This window comes from Kogia breviceps, chromosome 3, assembly GCF_026419965.1.
Source record: "Kogia breviceps isolate mKogBre1 chromosome 3, mKogBre1 haplotype 1, whole genome shotgun sequence".
Lineage (NCBI taxonomy): Eukaryota > Metazoa > Chordata > Mammalia > Artiodactyla > Physeteridae > Kogia > Kogia breviceps.
Genome location: NC_081312.1, coordinates 164,264,079 through 164,282,713, shown reverse-complemented (window position 1 = coordinate 164,282,713; position 18,635 = coordinate 164,264,079). Strand labels below are relative to the sequence as shown.

The 18,635-nt window shown below is 41.2% G+C and overlaps 1 protein-coding gene across 6 annotated transcripts in view; it reads left to right on the top strand.

Moving 5' to 3' along the window:
• SFMBT2 (Scm like with four mbt domains 2) overlaps positions 1-18,635 on the top strand; it is a 221,512-nt gene that overhangs the window by 131,901 nt on the left and 70,976 nt on the right. For all 6 annotated transcript variants that reach the window (XM_067030224.1, XM_059056565.2, XM_067030223.1 and 3 more), the window contains 2 exons: positions 7,730-7,831; positions 11,736-11,883. In XM_067030224.1, coding sequence (XP_066886325.1) covers positions 7,730-7,831; positions 11,736-11,883 — 250 coding nt within the window. The remainder of the gene's footprint in view (positions 1-7,729; positions 7,832-11,735; positions 11,884-18,635) is intronic.

The following is an 18,635-nucleotide window of genomic DNA, read 5'->3' as shown; positions in this document are numbered from 1 at the left end:
AAGGAAATTCCTGGAGCGTTTGATTGTGGAGCTCAGGCTGTAAGAATTAGGTTTCTGCACAGGGAATGAGGCACTGCTTTTCTTACATGAAAATCCTCACCAAGTGCATTTTAATTGTGTTGTGTTAATTAGTTTGAACTCCCTCTCCCCTGTGCCACATTCTTCATATTTTTATATCGTGTGGGGTGTATTTATCTAATGAAGCAGGGCTGGCAAGAAGCATCAGCTGTCTTGGGAGTCTGTGATCAGCACATACTAAATTGTAAGAGTGTAATTGGCAGGCTTCCCTGGTGGCTCAGTGGTTGAGAGCCCGCCTGCCGATACAGGGGACGCAGGTTCGTGCCCCGGTCCGGGAGGATCCCACATGCCGCAGAGTGGCTGGGCCCGTGAGCCGTGGCCGCTGAGCCTATGCTCCGTAACGTGAGATGCCCGCGTACCGCAAAAAAAAAAAAAAAAAAAAAAAAAAAAAAGAGTGTAATTGGCAATGCTTCCAGCCTCGAAAGTAAATGGAGAGCACTGGGTTAAGATCCAGGAGGCATTTGTGAGATGAGTTAAACCTAAGACGATCGAACGTTCTTCCTTTTTCCTTGTCTTCTGTCTCTCAATTAGTAATACTCTTCTCCTCCTTCCATCGATTAATACTCTGTCACTTATCTGTTTCATAGAGAACCTCAGTTTTTACCCTGAAGTTTCGTCGTTCCGCCAATGACCAATATTAAGGCAGCTCTGTACAGCAGTGTTTCTTAAATAGCGATGCCTGATTCTTCCAGAGTCAGTTTATGCTTTCTTCCCAGGGCCGGTAGTCCCTTCAGAGGCACTTAGGGGACCAGTGTGTACGTGGGGATGCTCTGAGGTTGTCTGATGTCCCCTGTCTCACAGGTGAAATAAAGTGGGACACCAGCCAAGCTGTAAAGGCAGAACAACCAGATATATTGTGTCTCGTCCAGACTTCTTTTTCCAGCGTTGTATTTATCACAGCTCTGTCATTTTCTAACTAAATTTCAAGCTTCTCAATGTCGGGAGCCACATCCTCCTCTTTTTTTTTTTTTTTCTTCATTCAGTACACAGGTTAGTGCTTAACATAGAGTATTGAAAAATACCACTGGCAGGTTGAGACTCATGGGGACTTTGCAGCTGGGGACGTTTACTAGATGAACCACATTTATCAGGTAAACCTGTCTGGGTTAACATTGATAATTTTATGAGAGATAGGTATCGATGACGGATAACTTGTAGAGCGTCATAGGCATTTACTGGACACATTTTTTAAATCTTCTTGGCTTAAAGAACACAAAAGCAGTTAGTAAAAAAATAATGGTTGATTGTTGATAAAGACTGATTGACTTTATATATAAACATAAGGAGGTAATTTTAGTGTCAAAATTTTCTCTCTGACGGTTTTTTCATAAACCACTGAAAAGTGCTGTGAATTGACAGCAGAAGTTGGAGGTTTTCAGCAAGTGGTTGGAATGAATAGCTATCACTTTTTAACTTGGCAATATCTGTCTTTGAGATAGCATCTTAGGAGCTTATAGGTTATAAGGGTTTTGTTTGTTTGTTTGTTTACCATTAGCAATAAAAAAGGCAAAGATCCATTTTGGTCTTTGCTTCCCGGTCTGTGCCATAACCTGAGAGCTAATCACACACAAGTAGGTAATCTGATGGCTAGATCATGTACTTAGCGTCAGACCACATGGATTTGAGTCCTGGCTCCTCTTGTTAGCTGTGTGTTCTTGCTTAGGTAACTTAACTTCTCTGTGCCTTAGTTTCCTCTCTAAGATGGATCCTACCCCATAGTCTGTTGTGAGGGGAAAATAATAATACAAGGAAAGTGCTCACAAGTATTTGCAGTGTGTTCATTGCTGTTACTCTTTCTACTGGCTTGAATATTATAAACCAAACCAAGCTACTCTCAGTGCAGTCAGTGTATCTTCGTAGGAGTGAGTGAAAGCTCCGTGGGGTCAGGAGAGAAGAAAGCTGATGAAATTCGTGTGGATTACGGAAGTTGATGTGTATATAATCTCTTTTACATTGTCATTCGACTGAAAATAAGGTTCCCTGAAGAGCAGTTGTTAAGGTAGACTAGTAAGACAGCCCTCCAATAAAATGAATGGTATTTTACTTCTGATCAATATAAAACTACTTCCGGGCAAAAATAAAATGTGTAGCCATGAATGTAGATGGGAATGACATTGCCAGCCTGTCTTAAGGAGTTTTTCTGTAAACAATTTAACTGGACTCCAGTTCGTTTGAATAAACAGTATTTCGTGAATGTGACAGGCACATTTGTAAATGTCCTGAGGGTTTACTACTTACTCCTGATCTCAGGAATAACATCATTCTTGATCCAATAATTTAGAGGTGTGAGGGATTCTCTAGAGCTTTGCAAAGGCCAGAATGTATCTTTCAACCCACAGTGAATTTCCCATTATCTCTCAGTAGATAATGGGTTTTGTGAATCATTTCAGGGACCAGGCACTCTCTCTGTCTCTGTCTCTGTCTCTGTCTCTGTCTCTGTCTCCCTCTCCCCACTTAGAATTGAGAATGATTAGCTGGCGTTTGTTAATGAATGCATGTACTCTGCTGCATTAACAGCCTGAAGTAAATGGTCTAGGAGTGATAAATTTGTTTTTCAATGAGAATATCTGTACCCTTTCTTATATACTAATACGGATGTACATTTATACACACAAAGCGCTCAGATGGTATGTGTATTGGCTTATTTAGAAATTTAACTGGTGTTGAATTTTTTCTCATAAAAATCTCTGTTTGTTAGGAGTGCTGAACGACTCCTTTTGCCTCTGAAGTCAGACTTAAAAGCCTCAATCCAGTATCTTAAGACCCAGTCTCCCTAACCAAATTTACTGTTCTACCTTCTCAGAATCTTTTTTGTCATTCTAAGTCTCATGCTTTTTATTTCAAAATTAAGTTTCACTCCTTTAAATCCCTGGACTGCCGTCATCTTGGTGGTTATAATTTTTTGATGCTACAGGTAAAAATAGTGTTTGTTCTGAAATTTTTTCTAAACCTGGATCTTCCGTAGCTGGTCTTCATGTCTTTTCCTTCTCCCTTTTGACAAGTGCAGTTTTTGTGTATAATCTGTGCATCACCTAGTGGCATGGTGTGTGGAACCCCAGTGGTTTCTAATGAATGCTGAACGAATGAATGAATGAATGGTAGAATATAGATTCAGAATGGATGTCAAGAAATCTAGTTTTTGATGTTTCTCCAGCTTAATTCAATAATTATTTCTTGGCATCTTTCTTGGATGAACTGCATAACGTAAATGAAAGGGTTTGGCATTGACTGGAAAATATTGCATGTACTACATGGCGAACAGTCATGTGTTTTTTTTTTTTTTTTTTTTTTTTTTTGTGGTATGCGGGCCTCACTGTTGTGGCCTCTGCCGTTGCGGAGCACAGGCTCCAGACGCGCAGGCTCAGCGGACATGGCTCACGGGCCCAGCTGCTCCGCGGCACGTGGGATCTTCCCGGACCGGGGCACGAACCCGTGTCCCCTGCATCGGCAGGCGGACTCCCAACCACTGTGCCACCAGGGAAGCCCCAGTCATGTGTTTTAAAGGTTTCCAGTGACCAGAAATCTAATGGGCAAGCCCTTATAGAAAATACTGCCCTTCCTCTCGAGTTCAAAGTTTCTGGCATTACCATTCATGAATAACATAAATATTCGAGTAGCAGATTTATAATCATAATCAAACTCATAATCATTATGGGTCTTTGCTCTTGGATTTAAAAATTTTTCATTTTGTTGACTTGCTTTTGAAACTGGTGGGACTGGTACACATTATTACCAGTTTTCTTTTTTTTTTTTCCTTTTAAAATGCTGATGAAAAAGTGACCTTAAGAAAGTGGGAGTTAGGGCTGGGGATAAAGGGATGTATTTTATAGTTTTCAAGTTTCTTTCTGAAATTTGGAGCTCAGGTTTAATAAGGTATAACAGATAGATATGGATATTTGAGACCAAAATATAAAAAACCTATGTGTGTATGCAGCTACCTCTCAAAATGTCCGGCTTAATATACTTTTTCAGTATATTAAACAAGAGAGTTTAAGAGTTTTCATATAGTTTGGAACAAAAACAGATGTATTTCCACAAGTAAGAAATTTGTGTGCTTGCAACTGAAACCTAGTAGAAATAATTTAAGGTGTAGGAAATCTGAGCCATGATTCACAAGGGAAAACTTGTTTCTAAAGCTTTGTTCACTGAGCATTATTTTTAAACCGTTTAATATTTTAATGTCATCAGGACAGAACATTGTCAACAATATATATTTTTTCTTTTTTTTGGTACACGGGCCTCTCACTGTTGTGGCCTCTCCTGTTGCGGAGCACAGGCTCCGGATGCGCAGGCTCAGCGGCCATGGCTCACGGGCCCAGCCGCTCCGCGGCATGTGGGATCTTCCCGGACCGGGGCACGAACCCATGTCTCCCGCATCGGCAGGCGGATTCTCAACCACTGCACCACCAGGGAAGCCCTGTCAATATTTTAATTGTTTAAAAATACGTCATTAACATTTTATTTTCACCCCACATGTGGCCATGGATGATTTTGAGGAGGGTGGTATTTCTTATGTATGAGCAGAGAGAGATTCTCAGAGGTTGACAAGGGAGCATCTACAAAGAAGTAAGAAAATGTGTGGTATCTGCACAAAGTGATCCCCTCTTAACGTAGAAGTACTGTTTGATGCAGGGTGCCCTGGAATCATTAACGATAAGCATTTATAATAGAGTCCACAGCCTTGAAAAGAGAAAGTTATCTGAGGACCAGATTGCTGTCCTAAGCTTGTATGCTTTATTTCTAAGGAAAGGCCGTGCCCACTAGACAACTGTGAATCAAGTAAGGCAGCAGGTCAAGGACAATTATTTAATGTAGGGTTCCTGGGGGCTTCAGGGTTTCCAGCCCAGCATTGGGAGCTGTGATTGAGCAACCTTCTGGCAGAGATATGGACGGGTGTAGACTTGGCTAAAGACTTCAAGTCAGTGGTCAAGGTCACAGTGAGAGCCTGGGATATAGAAGGTATCTGGGGGTTATGGGTCAATCCTACTTAGAAAGCTGGCTCTACTCAGAGTGCAGAGGGAGGGACAAAGTGTGTGGGTCGAAGAGCAGGCACACAGTCTGAAATCAAGAGGGGATTCGGATGGTGGGTAGACCAGAAGCCCAGAGTGCTGTCAGGACAGCCCTACAGCAGAAACAAAAGGAGAAGCAAACGGGAGAGCAGGTGAGAAGTCAAAATTGAAAGGAGACCCCTAGCGTTAGAGGCAGCCAGGGAACAGGCACGAGTTTCCTTCTATTGGTGAACCGCGTCTCAAGAACGTTTAGCTTTGTATTGTAGCTGTGAGTAATGAGAGAGACACTGCAGCAAGGAAGGACATTGCTAGCAGAGGGAAACGGAAGAACTTCCATGAAAATAGTACATTCATCTTGCCCGTTTATCATAGCTACACGTGTCATTAGTGCCTGAGGACATTTATGTAATACCAAACAGTATCATAACGACTGCTTGATAAACTCGTTGAGTACATTCAGGCAACGTTTTATAGTATGTCTTAACCTCCTTTTCAGAAGGTTAAAGGTTAAAGGGTCTGTGCCTAAAATGGAAAAAATATTTATCTGCAAAAGCCACTTATGTGATTCAGTTCTTATTGGTAGTGAGATACTGGGGTGCGTTGATGTTTGCTGAGAGCATTAACTTTTAATCTTTTCTTTCAATCATTTTGGGTTCCCTACTTTTGTATTAACACCTGTGGTTTCTGGCTGTGCCTTGGTGTTTGGGGTGCTGTGTGTTGATTTGCATGAAATCTCTATGCTGTTTCTTTTGATTCCTTTTCCAAGCCACCTTTAAAAGTAAATGCTTTATTTTCAGTAATAAAAAAGGAAATCATCTCCTATACCTAAGAATATTTTTTAATCAAGTGATGATTGTGAAGTTCAATGAGTTTTGGTCATATAAGTCCTTGCCCACGGAGCACGTCACCCTCTTCGTTCTGATCAACCCCCTCCCTGCACGAGGCACCGTGTGCTCCAGCCAGACCCAGCATTTATTGCTCGCCCACTGGGTACGGAGATTTGCAGGCAGCTGTGGCCACATGAGAAATGACAGGTCCTTGTCGTTCTATCGGCATTGACATTCTGTACCTGCTTTGGTAAAGCCAAGCGGTGGTGGTGAGTTTAATAAGTGGATCTGGTGTCATACACTGTCCTGTTCTGATCAGCTTTTGTGGGAGGAGCAGGCACGGTCCTGCGGGCTCTGCACGGTCCTCAGAGTTGGATGTATTTAGAATGGCATCCTTGAGTTAATGAAAAATCCACTTTAGGTTCCACATATAGGCGATATCGTATGGTATTTGTCTTTGTCTGACTTACTTCACTTAGTATGATCATCTCTAGGTCCATCAATGTTGTTGCAAATGACATTATTTCAGGTTTTTTTTATGGTTGAGTAATATTCCATTGTGTACACACACACACACACACACACACACACCATATTTACGAAACAGAAATAGAGTCACAGACATCGAAAACAAACTTATGGTTACCAGAGTGGGGGGGGGTGGATAAATTAGGAGTTTGGGATTAAAATATACACACGACTGTGTGTAGAATAGATAACCAGCAAGGACCTACTGTGTAGCACAGGGAACTCTACTCAATATCTTGTAATTATCTATAATGGGAAAAAAATCTGAAAAAGAATATATGTATGTATGTATAACTGAATCACTTTGCTGTACACCTGAAATTAACACAACATCGTAAAGCAACTATATTTCAATAAAACTTTTTTAAAAATCCACTTTACATTGGCAGATAAAAGAAAGTCATAGAACCCCAGATATTTTTGTACTTCTCACCCAGTTGATGTATTTAGAAACAGGAGGATTTACTTGCAGCTATTATTTCCTCAGGGACAGGCTGCAGAGACATTTATTTATCCACTACTGTTTATACAGACTGTGAGTTATGAGGTGACCTTCATCTCTGCAAGATAAATCCTGGTGTCCAGAGTCCCGCCAGCCTCATCTGTTGCTGTGTAGCTAAAGTGGTGATTGAAATTTGTTTTCTTGAGAAGGCAGGAAAGCTCCACTCACACACATAAGGTTGCTGTGAATGGTCTATAAAACTGCCAGGCGCCTATTAAACAGGGGGTGTGGCTCATCTTTATAGAGCAGGAGGAGGGTTCTGATTGGGCACAGGGCTGTTTTGGAGTCTTCTATACCCACATGTCCAAGGACCAATATCAATACCACTAACTGATAACCTGAGTGCTCTTCAACACAGAAGACAAGCTGTAACCCCCAAAAGATCCTCCCCGAAGCCTGCGAAGTAACTCCAGTAGCAAGAGGCCATGTTTTCTGAGGAGGCCCCTGCCGTGTTTTAGATGACTGATTGCTTCTATTACTCTGCCGAGCTCTCCTGATGGCCCCTAGGAAGATCAAAGCTGTGCGGTGTGAATTTTTTTTTTTGCTTAGTATAAATTTAAGCCTGGCCATCAAGGCTTGTTTCTCCCTTGGAAAAGCAATTTAGCCTGCAGAAAATAATTACATCTGTGATATCTTGCCATAATTAGAAATCAGAAATGGGGGAGGGTTAATTATTTCCATCCGATTTCAGTCGCCCACTAAAACGATCCAGGAAAGCATCCAGACAGTTACTGAGTTAGCTTACAATACCATTGCTTTTAACATTTTCGTCCTTTTCCCCGTAGGACCACGCAGATTTGAGAAGCCATTTCTTCACAGTTGGGATGAAGCTAGAAACAGTGAACGTGAGGGAGCCCTTTCACATCTGTCCTGCATCAGTGACCAAGGTGAGGTCCCTCCCTTGCTTTTCATCTCCACCGCCGGAGTGGGTCCAGTAAGTCTTTCGACTCCAAGCCAACCAGAGGAAATAGGCCCGGGTGGGGATCTGTGGTGACGCGAGTAAACCCAAGGAGGAGGGCCTCCTCTCCAGTACGGTGCTGTCTCAAGCTCCCTTTTCATCACTGATATCCGAGCGAGTGTGGTCAGACACCTTCTCTTGCAATGGGCAGGGTGAACTTCACTTGCCCTCCGATAGTACAGGATGCAGACGCCCGTGTCCTGCAGAGACTTGGAGGAAGATTGAGATGCTCAACTGTGAGTTCACAGCGGTGAACTCAGCCACTGAATAGGTGCCACCTTCTCTTACTAACCACAGTGACATGGAGACTGCCATTTGTCCCTGTGCTCATGAGAAGAAACTACTGATGAGTTTGTAATCTTTGTAATAGTAACTTGCTCCTATGATCTATTTTGCAAATACTTGAAAATGGTGAAAAACAAATTCCCATCTCCAGGGCATCAGCACTTCACTTCCTTTCTCTCATCTGCTTTCATTGACTAAAGGAAAAGTCATACGTCTACGATTCGTAGATTTAAAATGAAAGTACCGTTTCACGCAAAGACGTTTTTATTATGACCTTGATAGTCTTTTAAGATTATAATTTCCCTTCCGCATCAAAGAAGTCTCAACGAAGTTACCTACTGTAACATATAAAGTATGTGTTTCTACCTTAAAAAAATGTATATGTGTAGACATAAATACACATACACACACACACCCCATTTATGTCCTGCTAGTGGTGGGAGAAACCAACAAACTAAGATTCTCAGCCAACGTGTGTTTTACTTAACGGCCTTCCGTGCATTTCCTGGGGTTCAAAAGTCAATTCCATTTTAATTTCTCTTTCTGAAGGAGACGGGATTGTTAATGTGGTGATTAAGAGTATGCAGTTATTTGAGTCATGCTTTTTTATTTGTGATTTTATTCAAGATTTGGTAAAATTTGAGAAATACAGTGGTGATCATGTGTTACAGAATATGGGAAATGGTTATAATGAAACATCCTTTTCTTCTTTTCTAAAGATTTTTTTCTCTAGTGAACATAAGTTATTTTGTAACTGTTAAAGCAATTTAGTTAAAGGATAGCTGCATAGAACAAGTAATGACTTATGCTTTGAATGATCATCTCTCACTGTTCATACGCCATTCATTTATAACCTTTTTATTTGAAACGGCTTTAGGGTTCTTATTGTGTGTTCCGGTAGTTGGCACATTTTCCCAAAACTAAGGAGTGATACCTTGTTGAACCCTGGCCGGAATTCCTCTTTGCTCCAAGCAGGTGATTCGGTAATGCCAGCTGCCCATTTATCTGGGTATGTGTCGTCCTCTTCTCATTCTACGAGGCCGTGGTGTCATCTTCACCCGGTGTTTATAAAATAAACCAAACCAAGGTGCAGCCGGTCAGTGGTCGACTCTCACCTTTTTCTACCTTTAAATAATTGTAATACATAGTGTTAGAATGTGACATCCTAATTATCATTGGTTTCAGCCCAGGTATCTTCATCTCATTGAATAGACTTCCAGGGACAGTAGTTCGGTTTTCACAAAAAAAGAAGCTTCTCTCTAAATACGTGTTATTGGAGGTTGGGGGTGAGGAGGTATTTTCTCTGGTTTTTAAGTCACTTTTCATTTTATTTTTTCTTATTACCCTTTGTACCTAAGATAAAATTCTTAAGTCATTCTGTTTGGCATTTATCCTTCCTTCTTCCTCCTCTTACTGGCCATGTGCTGCTGCCTCTTAGAACTTGGGTCGGCACCTCCCTAGGTGCAGGATGCACCTACAGGTCATGAAGTAGTAGAATATTCTCAATGTAGAAGCTGCTTATAATTAAATTTATTTCTCTTAACATTGGAAAAGGTTTTAGAATATTACATCTGAGACTGTAACACACTGTGCTGTTAAGGACTCATCCTAATGAAAATTTCATTTTTATCCTCCTTGAGGCTTTTCTTCATGGCACAACTGTTGAAGAAATAAATAACAAATAGACAAGAAAGCAGAGAAGCACATAGCAGATTCAGTATTAAATGACCAACCTTTGGCCCTACAGGGGGACTGTGTTGACGTGATGGGGAGAATATCATCTGGGTGTGTGAGATGTATGGTTTAGACAAAGTATCCTGGACTTTTACACGTGTTGGGCTCTGTTTCTAGGTCTGCTTGCTCTGAGCTGCACAGTCTTGGGCAAGTTGGATAACTGCTCTGGGCTTTGATTCTGAGGCCTGTGGTTCTGGACCAGATGGACCAGTGTCTCTGAACCATTTGGGACCATGAACGCTGATGGATTTGAAGGAACTTAATTTACCTTTTCCTCTAAAGTGTGTGCACAGGAACATAAATTTTAATAGGCTTGGAGATTCCTTAGTGCCTATTCTTACACAGTCCTGTTTTGCTAAGGGATCCTGCCTCCAGAATTATATGATACATCTCTGTGTGAGTATGTGTGTGCGTGTATGCATGAGGGTCTAGATCACATTAATTTAACAAATATTTACTGAGCATTTGTAGGCACCGTTCTGGATGCTGGGAACATAAAGTCCCTGCTCTTACAGAGCTTATATTTTGATGGGGGGAGATAAACAATAAATAAAATTAATAAGGAAATAAAGTATGTTAAATGCTAAGGAGAAAGGGGCATCAGGGAAGGGACCTCTAGGGTGTTGGAGTGGAAGGAAGGAAGATGTGATTTTAATTCGGGCTCCCAGGAATGGCCTCCCTGAGAAGGGGAAGCTTGATCCTTTGCTCCTTCAAGGCTGTTTCCAAAAAGCAAATCTCAGGCAGCAGATTTCTAACGAGTTACTGGAGTTAACATCAAGAAGAACAGACGTGAGTTCACTCTTCCTGCTTAGCTTTGAACCAGGTTGCTTCCACAAAGTGTTTCGTAAATGAAGGAGCCAGGAATCAGAGCTTAGTAAGAGGGTTAAGTTTCCTAAGAAAGACTGGTTTATGTCTGTTGAGTTGGGAAGCGATTTTTTGCCTCTGGCCTGTTTTACATTCTACATTCTTTAAATCCATCATGCTTTTCAGTGTGGCTGTCCACCTGATTTTCTGCACTTTTTCCATCAGCATGCTTGTTCTATTTCTTTTCCTCATTGACTTTTTTCCTTATACTCAAGTAGGTGTTTAACCAGTTCCTACGTACAAAGCGTTTGCTATGCATTGTGGGAATATCTTGATGAGTAACAAACAGGAGGCTGTCCTCAAAGGACTTGAGGTCTATTGGGAGAGATAGACGTGGTATCAGACCACAGAAGGGAATGAGAATTTTCGGTTCAGAGGTTCACGTCTGATGCTGTGCCAGAACACGGAGTGAGGTGGGGGCGGGGGGGGGGCATTCCAGCAGTAGTGGCTTTGGGGACACATCTTGAAAAATACACAGACAGTGGAATGGGCTATTTAGACTTGTGAGAATATTGAGTAAGGACATGCCCGGTGTGAGTGATTTCCTCTTGGGTTGGAGGGATGGGACGCAAGGTGAGGCTAGACATCTCTGAGCCAGATGGTGGAGGTGGTCCCATCTTGGCTGGGGTTTGTCTGTCTTACTTCACCAGCTTGTTTTTCCTCTGGCTTTGGCTGTTGGTTTACTTCTATAAAGTCAGGCTAATGTTTTTCCTTCTCTGTCTCCGACACATTCTAGTTGTTTGTTTACTTTCCATTAATATGACCACAGTGATCAACTAACTTTTTCGCAACTGGACCACTTTCGTAATATACATTGAAATTCCAGTTTGTGCTGCGGTCATTGGGATGGAACATACTTACTGCATTTGGAAGCTGTGCCACTATTTCTTATGAGTCTTATATGCTAATCTTAAGGAATTAACCCCAGGCTCTATTGTCTTTTCTTTCAGGTTTTTAACAATCGTTTTTTTCAAGTGACTATTGATGACCTCAGACCAGAACCTAGTAAACTCTCGATGCTGTGCCATGCGGATTCTTTGGGGATTTTACCAGTACAGTGGTGCCTTAAAAACGGAGTCAATCTCACACCTCCCAAAGGTTTGTATTCTGTGAAAATTTACAGGGTTTGGGTGATTCAGGAGGGTGTCCTATTGTCACTGAAGTGATGCTTTTGTTAATCTGGAGAAGTTTACACTGTAAACATTTTAGATGTAGTGAGAAAATAGTGTGTTTCATGGTTAGCCTGACATAGGAGTCTGTACAGCTCCCTCCCCTGTGGAGGTGTGTGGCCCTGGGCTCCTCCATAAACCATTGTTCCCTGTCTGTTATTGTATGATTGGCAGCTGTGTTGCTTGCTGTGTGTTGAGAAAGGGTACAGTATTGCTAAATGATCGGGGTTAAAAACTTGAACGTGGAAGACAAGTGGCTTTAAAAAGGCAACAACATACCAATGAAGCATGTCTTTACATCTTTATTTCCAGTAAGTTGCATTTTCCCCAGAGCCCAGTTGCTTTCAGATTTCCAACACTTTGATGCCCTAAGACATGACAGTAATTAAGTTGGGAACCAGGTTGCATTAAAGTCATTTTAAGTTGAGACCCATAAACCACATGTCAGTAAGTACCATGCTGTACTTCAGGAACGTGATTTCTTATCCCTGTAGGTCTAAGGTTTATCCAGGGAAGACGCAGCAAGGAGAAAGGTGAGAAGATGGGAAGGAAAAAAAGGGGAATGACAGAAGACAAAAGCAGAATGAGAGTAGAAAAATAAACTTCAGTGGAGATTTTTAACAGATAATCTCAAATAAAGCAGGGGTTTTGTGCTAACCTTTTCAGATCACCAGAGATTGGATTACTTGTACTTTAATTGTGCTGCACCTAACTTACCTATGGCGTGACTGTACTCCCCTGGGCTTTTATCCTAACTTCCGCTCCATCCTCATCCCTATGGAGGAGATTCTTTTGAATTATTTCCATGCAGCCGGTGCTTCTTCCCATTAAAGTTCTTCAGTAATGGAACGCAGTCTAATTATACTAGGGTGAACTTCTACAGAACACGGATTCCACTGTTTTCAGTGCCAAACTCACTGAATCTTCAAAATGAGGATTGCCCTCTGAGGAGACTTAGTTCCAGAGAGTTTATATAACCTGCCCAGGGCCCCAGGCTTAGTAAATTGCTATTTAGGAGGTCAGGCTTCTGGTTCTGTGCTCAGCAGTGGGTGGCGAGGACTTCAGTTCACGTGGCCTCAGTGTCTGTGTCCATTTGGGTTCCTAGAGGTGACTGTCCAAATCGGTGTGCTTCAGTTTTTCAAGATGGTTAAATGAGGACACCCCTGATATTCCACAGGTACTCTGCAGAATCAAAGACATGATACACGTCCAGATATTTTTATACTCTTTTAAATGATGGTACAAGTTCTATGCTGTAAACATCTATTTGTGGTAGGGAAGAGAAGTCTTTTCCTGCTGTGAAGTTTCAGCAGCTGGTCAGTTTTAGAGTTTGAAAGCCCTCAGGCCGACTTCTAATCAGAGCATGTGTGTGGATGGGTCCCACGTCAGTGAAGAAAGGTGTTTTCTAGATATCTAAAATGCTGCTTGGGGGACTTCCCTGGTGGTCCAGTGGTTAAGAGTTCGCCTTCCAATGCAGGGGGTGCATGTTTGATCTCTGGTCAGGGAGCTAAGATCCCACATTTCTTGCAGCCAAAAAACGAAAACATAAAAAAAGCTGGGACGAAGTGAGAGAGTGGCATGGACATATATATACACTATCAAACGTAAAATAGATAGCTAGTGGGAAGCAGCCGCATAGCACAGGGAGATCAGCTCGGTGCTTTGTGACCACCTAGAGGGGTGGGATAGGGAGGGTGGGAGGGAGGGAGACGCAAGAGGGAAGAGATATGGGAACATATGTAGATGTATAACTGATTCACTTCTGTTATAAAGCAGAAACTAACAGACCATTGTAAAGCAATTATACTCCAATAAAGATGTTAAAAGCATTGTTGTAACAAATTCAATAAAGACTTTAGAAATGGTCCACATTAAAAAAAAAATCTGTAAAATGTTGCTTGGTTGGACTTTGCAAATTCCTAGTTAGTTCCTAGTAAAATAGGATCTATTTAAGAATTTTTAAAAAATGAGTTGGGTATCTCCTCACATAGTTTTTAAAAAATAGGAAAAACATTTATATATGCATTTTTGGATTCATGGATGGCAGAGGTTTAACATTTACCAGCGTCTTTAGAATTTTAAATATGTTTCAAACGAGATTGTTCATATAGCTTGGACCTTACTAGGAAATGGGTGTGCTTATTTGGATAATGGCGTTTCATGATATTAAGAAAATTGTTTTATATTAATGTAATTGACCCCTTAAGTGTGCAGTGAAATGACGGTACAAATATATTTATGATATTAAATATTTTTATGTCTTAAGCTTTTTATACCTACTGTTTAGCCATAATTATTGCTTCTTCTCTGTCACCCAAGTATTTGTGATATTTGGTGGAATGAAATTGTCTTCATGTCATCTTCCAACCTATTCCTACCCCTTTTGAAAATGAAGCATAGCTTTTCTAAGAGGAAAGTTTCTTTATGGATGTTGTATATTATTTGTAAAATACTGAGTAATGGTGATTAGTACCTTCCAGGAAGAAAATCTCAGTGGTAACCATTTTTAAACCCTTGAAGCATTCAGAAATTGTGATCCACCAGTAATCTGTAGAGGTTGTCTTTTGGCTGTGGGATTGTTGTCTTGAAATAGTAGAGCTTTTATTTATAAAGCAGTGAGAAGAACAACTTACAGAAAAAGGTTTATGAATATGAGCAGATACTTCACAGTAATAGAATCACGACTCTTATGTAAACTCATCATAATAAGAGAAAAGACCGTTAAAAATCATACTGAGATGGCATGGATTTCTCAGATGAGGAAGAAATCCAAAAGAGAAAGAAAGAAGCGGCTCTGTTTTGACGGGAGTGTGGAGGAACAGGATTCTCAGATTTGCTGGCAAAACGCAGGTAGGTACAAACCGTATGGAAGGCAGTTTGGCAAATGTAACCAAAATTGTAGATGCATTTAGCCATTGCCTTAGCAGTTCGACTTGTGGAAATTTCTCTTAAACTTACAATTTACAGGTAATATGCATAAGAGTTTGGTTTTTTTCTGCAGTATATATATAATAGCAAAAGCCTGGGGAAAATCCAAGTGCCTGTCTGTATGGGATTGGTTAAGTCGATTTTGGATGTTTATATAATGAAAACTATGCAGTTGTTAAGAATGACGATAGGGCCAGGTGGGCTTCCCTGGTGGCGCAGTGGTTGGGAGTCCGCCTGCCGATGCAGGGGACACGGGTTCGTGCCCCGGTCCGGGAAGATCCCACATGCCGCGGAGCGGCTGGGCCCGTGAGCCATGGCCGCTGAGCCTGCGCGTCCGAAGCCTGTGCTCCACAACGGGAGAGGCCACAACAGTGAGAGGCCCGCGTACCGTAAAAAAAAAAAAAAAAAAAAAAAAAAAAGAAAGAATGAGGATAATCTCTACCTACTGACATGGGAAGCTCTCCAAGATGTACTGTGAGTGACAGATCAGTGAGTTATAGTATGATGTCTTTTTTTGTTGTTGTTAGAAAAGAGGTTAATGGGGATATATATTTATAATTGCACATATTCCTGTAAAGAGACTCTGGAAGGTTGCATAAAAACTAAGAGACACAGACGTAGGGGACAAACGTATGGACACCAAGGGGGGAAAGTGGTGGGGGGTGGGGGGTGGTGGTGGTATGAATTGGGAGATTGGGATTGACGTGTATACACTGATGTGTATAAAATGGATAACTAATAAGAACCTGCTGTATAAAAAAAAATAAATAAAATAAAATTCAGAAATTCAAAAAAGAAAAACTAATGAAAATGATGACTTCTGTGTGGGATATGGAGGTGGCGACCAGGGCAGATGATAATGAGACTTTTCACAGAATACGTTTAAAATCTTTTTTTTTTCTTTTTAATCTGAGTGTGAATGTATTATCTATTCAAAAGGAATCATATGATATTACAAGTAGAGGGTTTTTATAACTAAAGGGACCTTAAAGATTATCTCATCAACTCCAATCATTATATATGTGGGGAAATTGAAGCTCAGTTGTGTTAAATGATTTTTTAAGTCTTGGGGCTGAACTGGGCTTAAAACCCCAGTCTTAAGATCCCAAATTGAATGCTTTTTCTATATAACCAGATCCACCCTTTATTGCTGTTTTCTCTCACTGGTACCTTCGTAAAAGCCATCCTTCTCAGTAACTTGGGGGCTTTTTGGTGGCCTTACGCAGGACTGAGGGATGTCAATGGACCATGACTTACCAATGACCAGCATGATCTATGTGTCAAAGCATTTGGAGAAATTTCAATTCTAGAGAATAATATTCCAAGTGTTTGCCATTATAACAAAGCCACAGCTTTAATTACTGAGCTCCCTTACCATCTGGGGAGACTGTGTATTTATATGTACCATGTATGTAGTAAAGTATATTTATTTTTGTAATTAAAGTAAAATTGAGAGATGCTGGTGGTTTCGGTAGTGATGATTTCATGGTTTCTTTTTGAAGTAACTTGTTACGTGTCTAACGTGTCAATACCTGGTCTGGGAATCATGCTGTCGGATGTTTTCCAACACCATTCTTTGCTTTATTAATGTATGAGTATATGCTTTTTTTTTAAAGTTTGTTTGTTGTCTTTTTTCACTTGAATTTTGAGAGTATGTAGGATTTATTACACATGTTGAGAAGTGAGTTTAGATGTTTGCTTGTAGGTATGTTTCCCACAAAAGTATTACATTGTTTAGATTTCTGCTTATAGTTACAATGTGTTGCCTGATCCCCAAAAGAGAGTAACCCACTCATTCCCCAGTGGGAAGCAGCTGATGAAACAAGACACCTGGGTGGTAGAGGAGATGTGCAGAGAGCATACATCCCTACTCACATTATTTTGACTCCTTTCCTATTAAAAAAATCTATCCCCAAACTTTATATACAAATAGTCTAAGCTAGAACGGATCGAAATGTTGTATTGTTGTGTTTGAGCATGTGCTTTCTTGGTAAGCAAAGGACAGAATCTTGGAGATTTTATCCCATTCGCTGAAACCCAACAAACAACAATTCAATATTATAGGCGCTCTGAACCGGGGTCAAACAAGTAGATAAATCAAGCCGGCAAAAATGCATATAGGTTACCAACCGTGACTTGCTATTTTTAAATCATGTCCTTAATCTCCTTGGCATGTAACACCCAAGATTAGTCACAGAATCAGCAGGGGGAATCTTTGTAGACAAGTGAAGCCTGTCCATTTCTGTTGTAAAATGTGTGAACAAAAGCTAAAGTAAGTCACTTATTTTTGCACTCGTCTCTGCCCTTTGGCCATCTTAATAGACACACAGACTTCACACAATTTAAGAAGTAAAGGTGTTTTTTTAATGATTATCCAGACCCACATTGGTGAACCCTAATTGGTATTCTCTTTTCCTCAGACACTGACTCATGCGACCTAATCCTTTCTGTCATCTCCTGTGTCAGACATACCAACAGGGACAGAAAATTATAAACATGATCATGGATGTCCCTCCTCAATTGAGCAGAGGCTACCATTTTGCCATTTTTGATTCAGAGTTTTAAAAAATGAAACAGAACATCATAGATATAATTGAAGACCGGGTCAACCTTGACTCTTCTATTTCTTACCCCCTATGTAATCCATCAGCGAATCCAGACCATATTCTCGGGATCTGACCAGGTGTCATCAAGACCACGCTGGTCCAGGTCACCATCGTGTCTCTCCCTGGTTATGCCAGTGACCTCCAGTTTTCTCAGCCTACTCTCAACACAGCAGTCAGTCTGATGGTGTTAAAACCTAAAGCACACACGCCCTCCTCTGCTTAGCCTTCCCAGGGCCATCCCACGAGGCTCAGAGGCCAAGTCAGGGGCCAGGTCATGACAACAGCCTTCAGCGCCTACCCGGTCTGGCTTCCTGTCTTAAGACGTCCCCCAGTCCTCCCATTCACACCAGCCTCCTTGTCCTTCCTGGAACATGGAGCACGTCGCCCCCCTTAGGACATTGGCACTGGCTGTTCCCTCTGCTTGGGTCACTCCTCCTGCTCCTTCAGTCTTGACCCAGGTGTCCCCTAATTGGTGTCGTTTCTCTTGCCTGCCTTGTTTAATCAGCAAATCGCCACCCCCAACATTTGTATCTCCTTCCCTGCATGGCTTTTCTCCATAGAAGCTTTTATCATGGAAGATAACAAGTAATACATATTTTACTTCTTTTCTTTACATCTGTCTTTCCACCAAAATGAAAGATGAGGAGGGCAGGCATTTCTGTCTTGTTCACTGTTCCAGCCCAGCAGCTAGGAGAGTGCGGGGTTCTCGATCATTGTTGAGCATTGAATGAATTGAATTCAACTCCCGTCCTCTATTCCCCTCCCTTCCTCTCTCCCAGAACCCTCGCCACCCCTCTCTGCAAGACGACCACCTTCCTAAGGATTTTATGCTTTTACTGCATGACTGCCTTGGCTTCTGCAGCAGTCTCTCCTTGTTTTTTATTACAGTCACTTTACAGTAGGCCTTGTTTTGATATATACGTAAACAGCGTCATTCTCTGTGTATCCTGTGTATCTTTATGTAACTTTTTTATTCATGAGCATTTTACAGATTTTTTTCCACATTGCTGTGTGTAGATTGTTTATTCATTTTAGCTGCTTTTTGAATATACTGTAATTTTTTAAACCATTTCCCATTGATAGCCATTTAAGCTATTTCCAGTTTTCCCTGTTGCAGATCTGCAAATGGAGATCTTTGCACATGTAC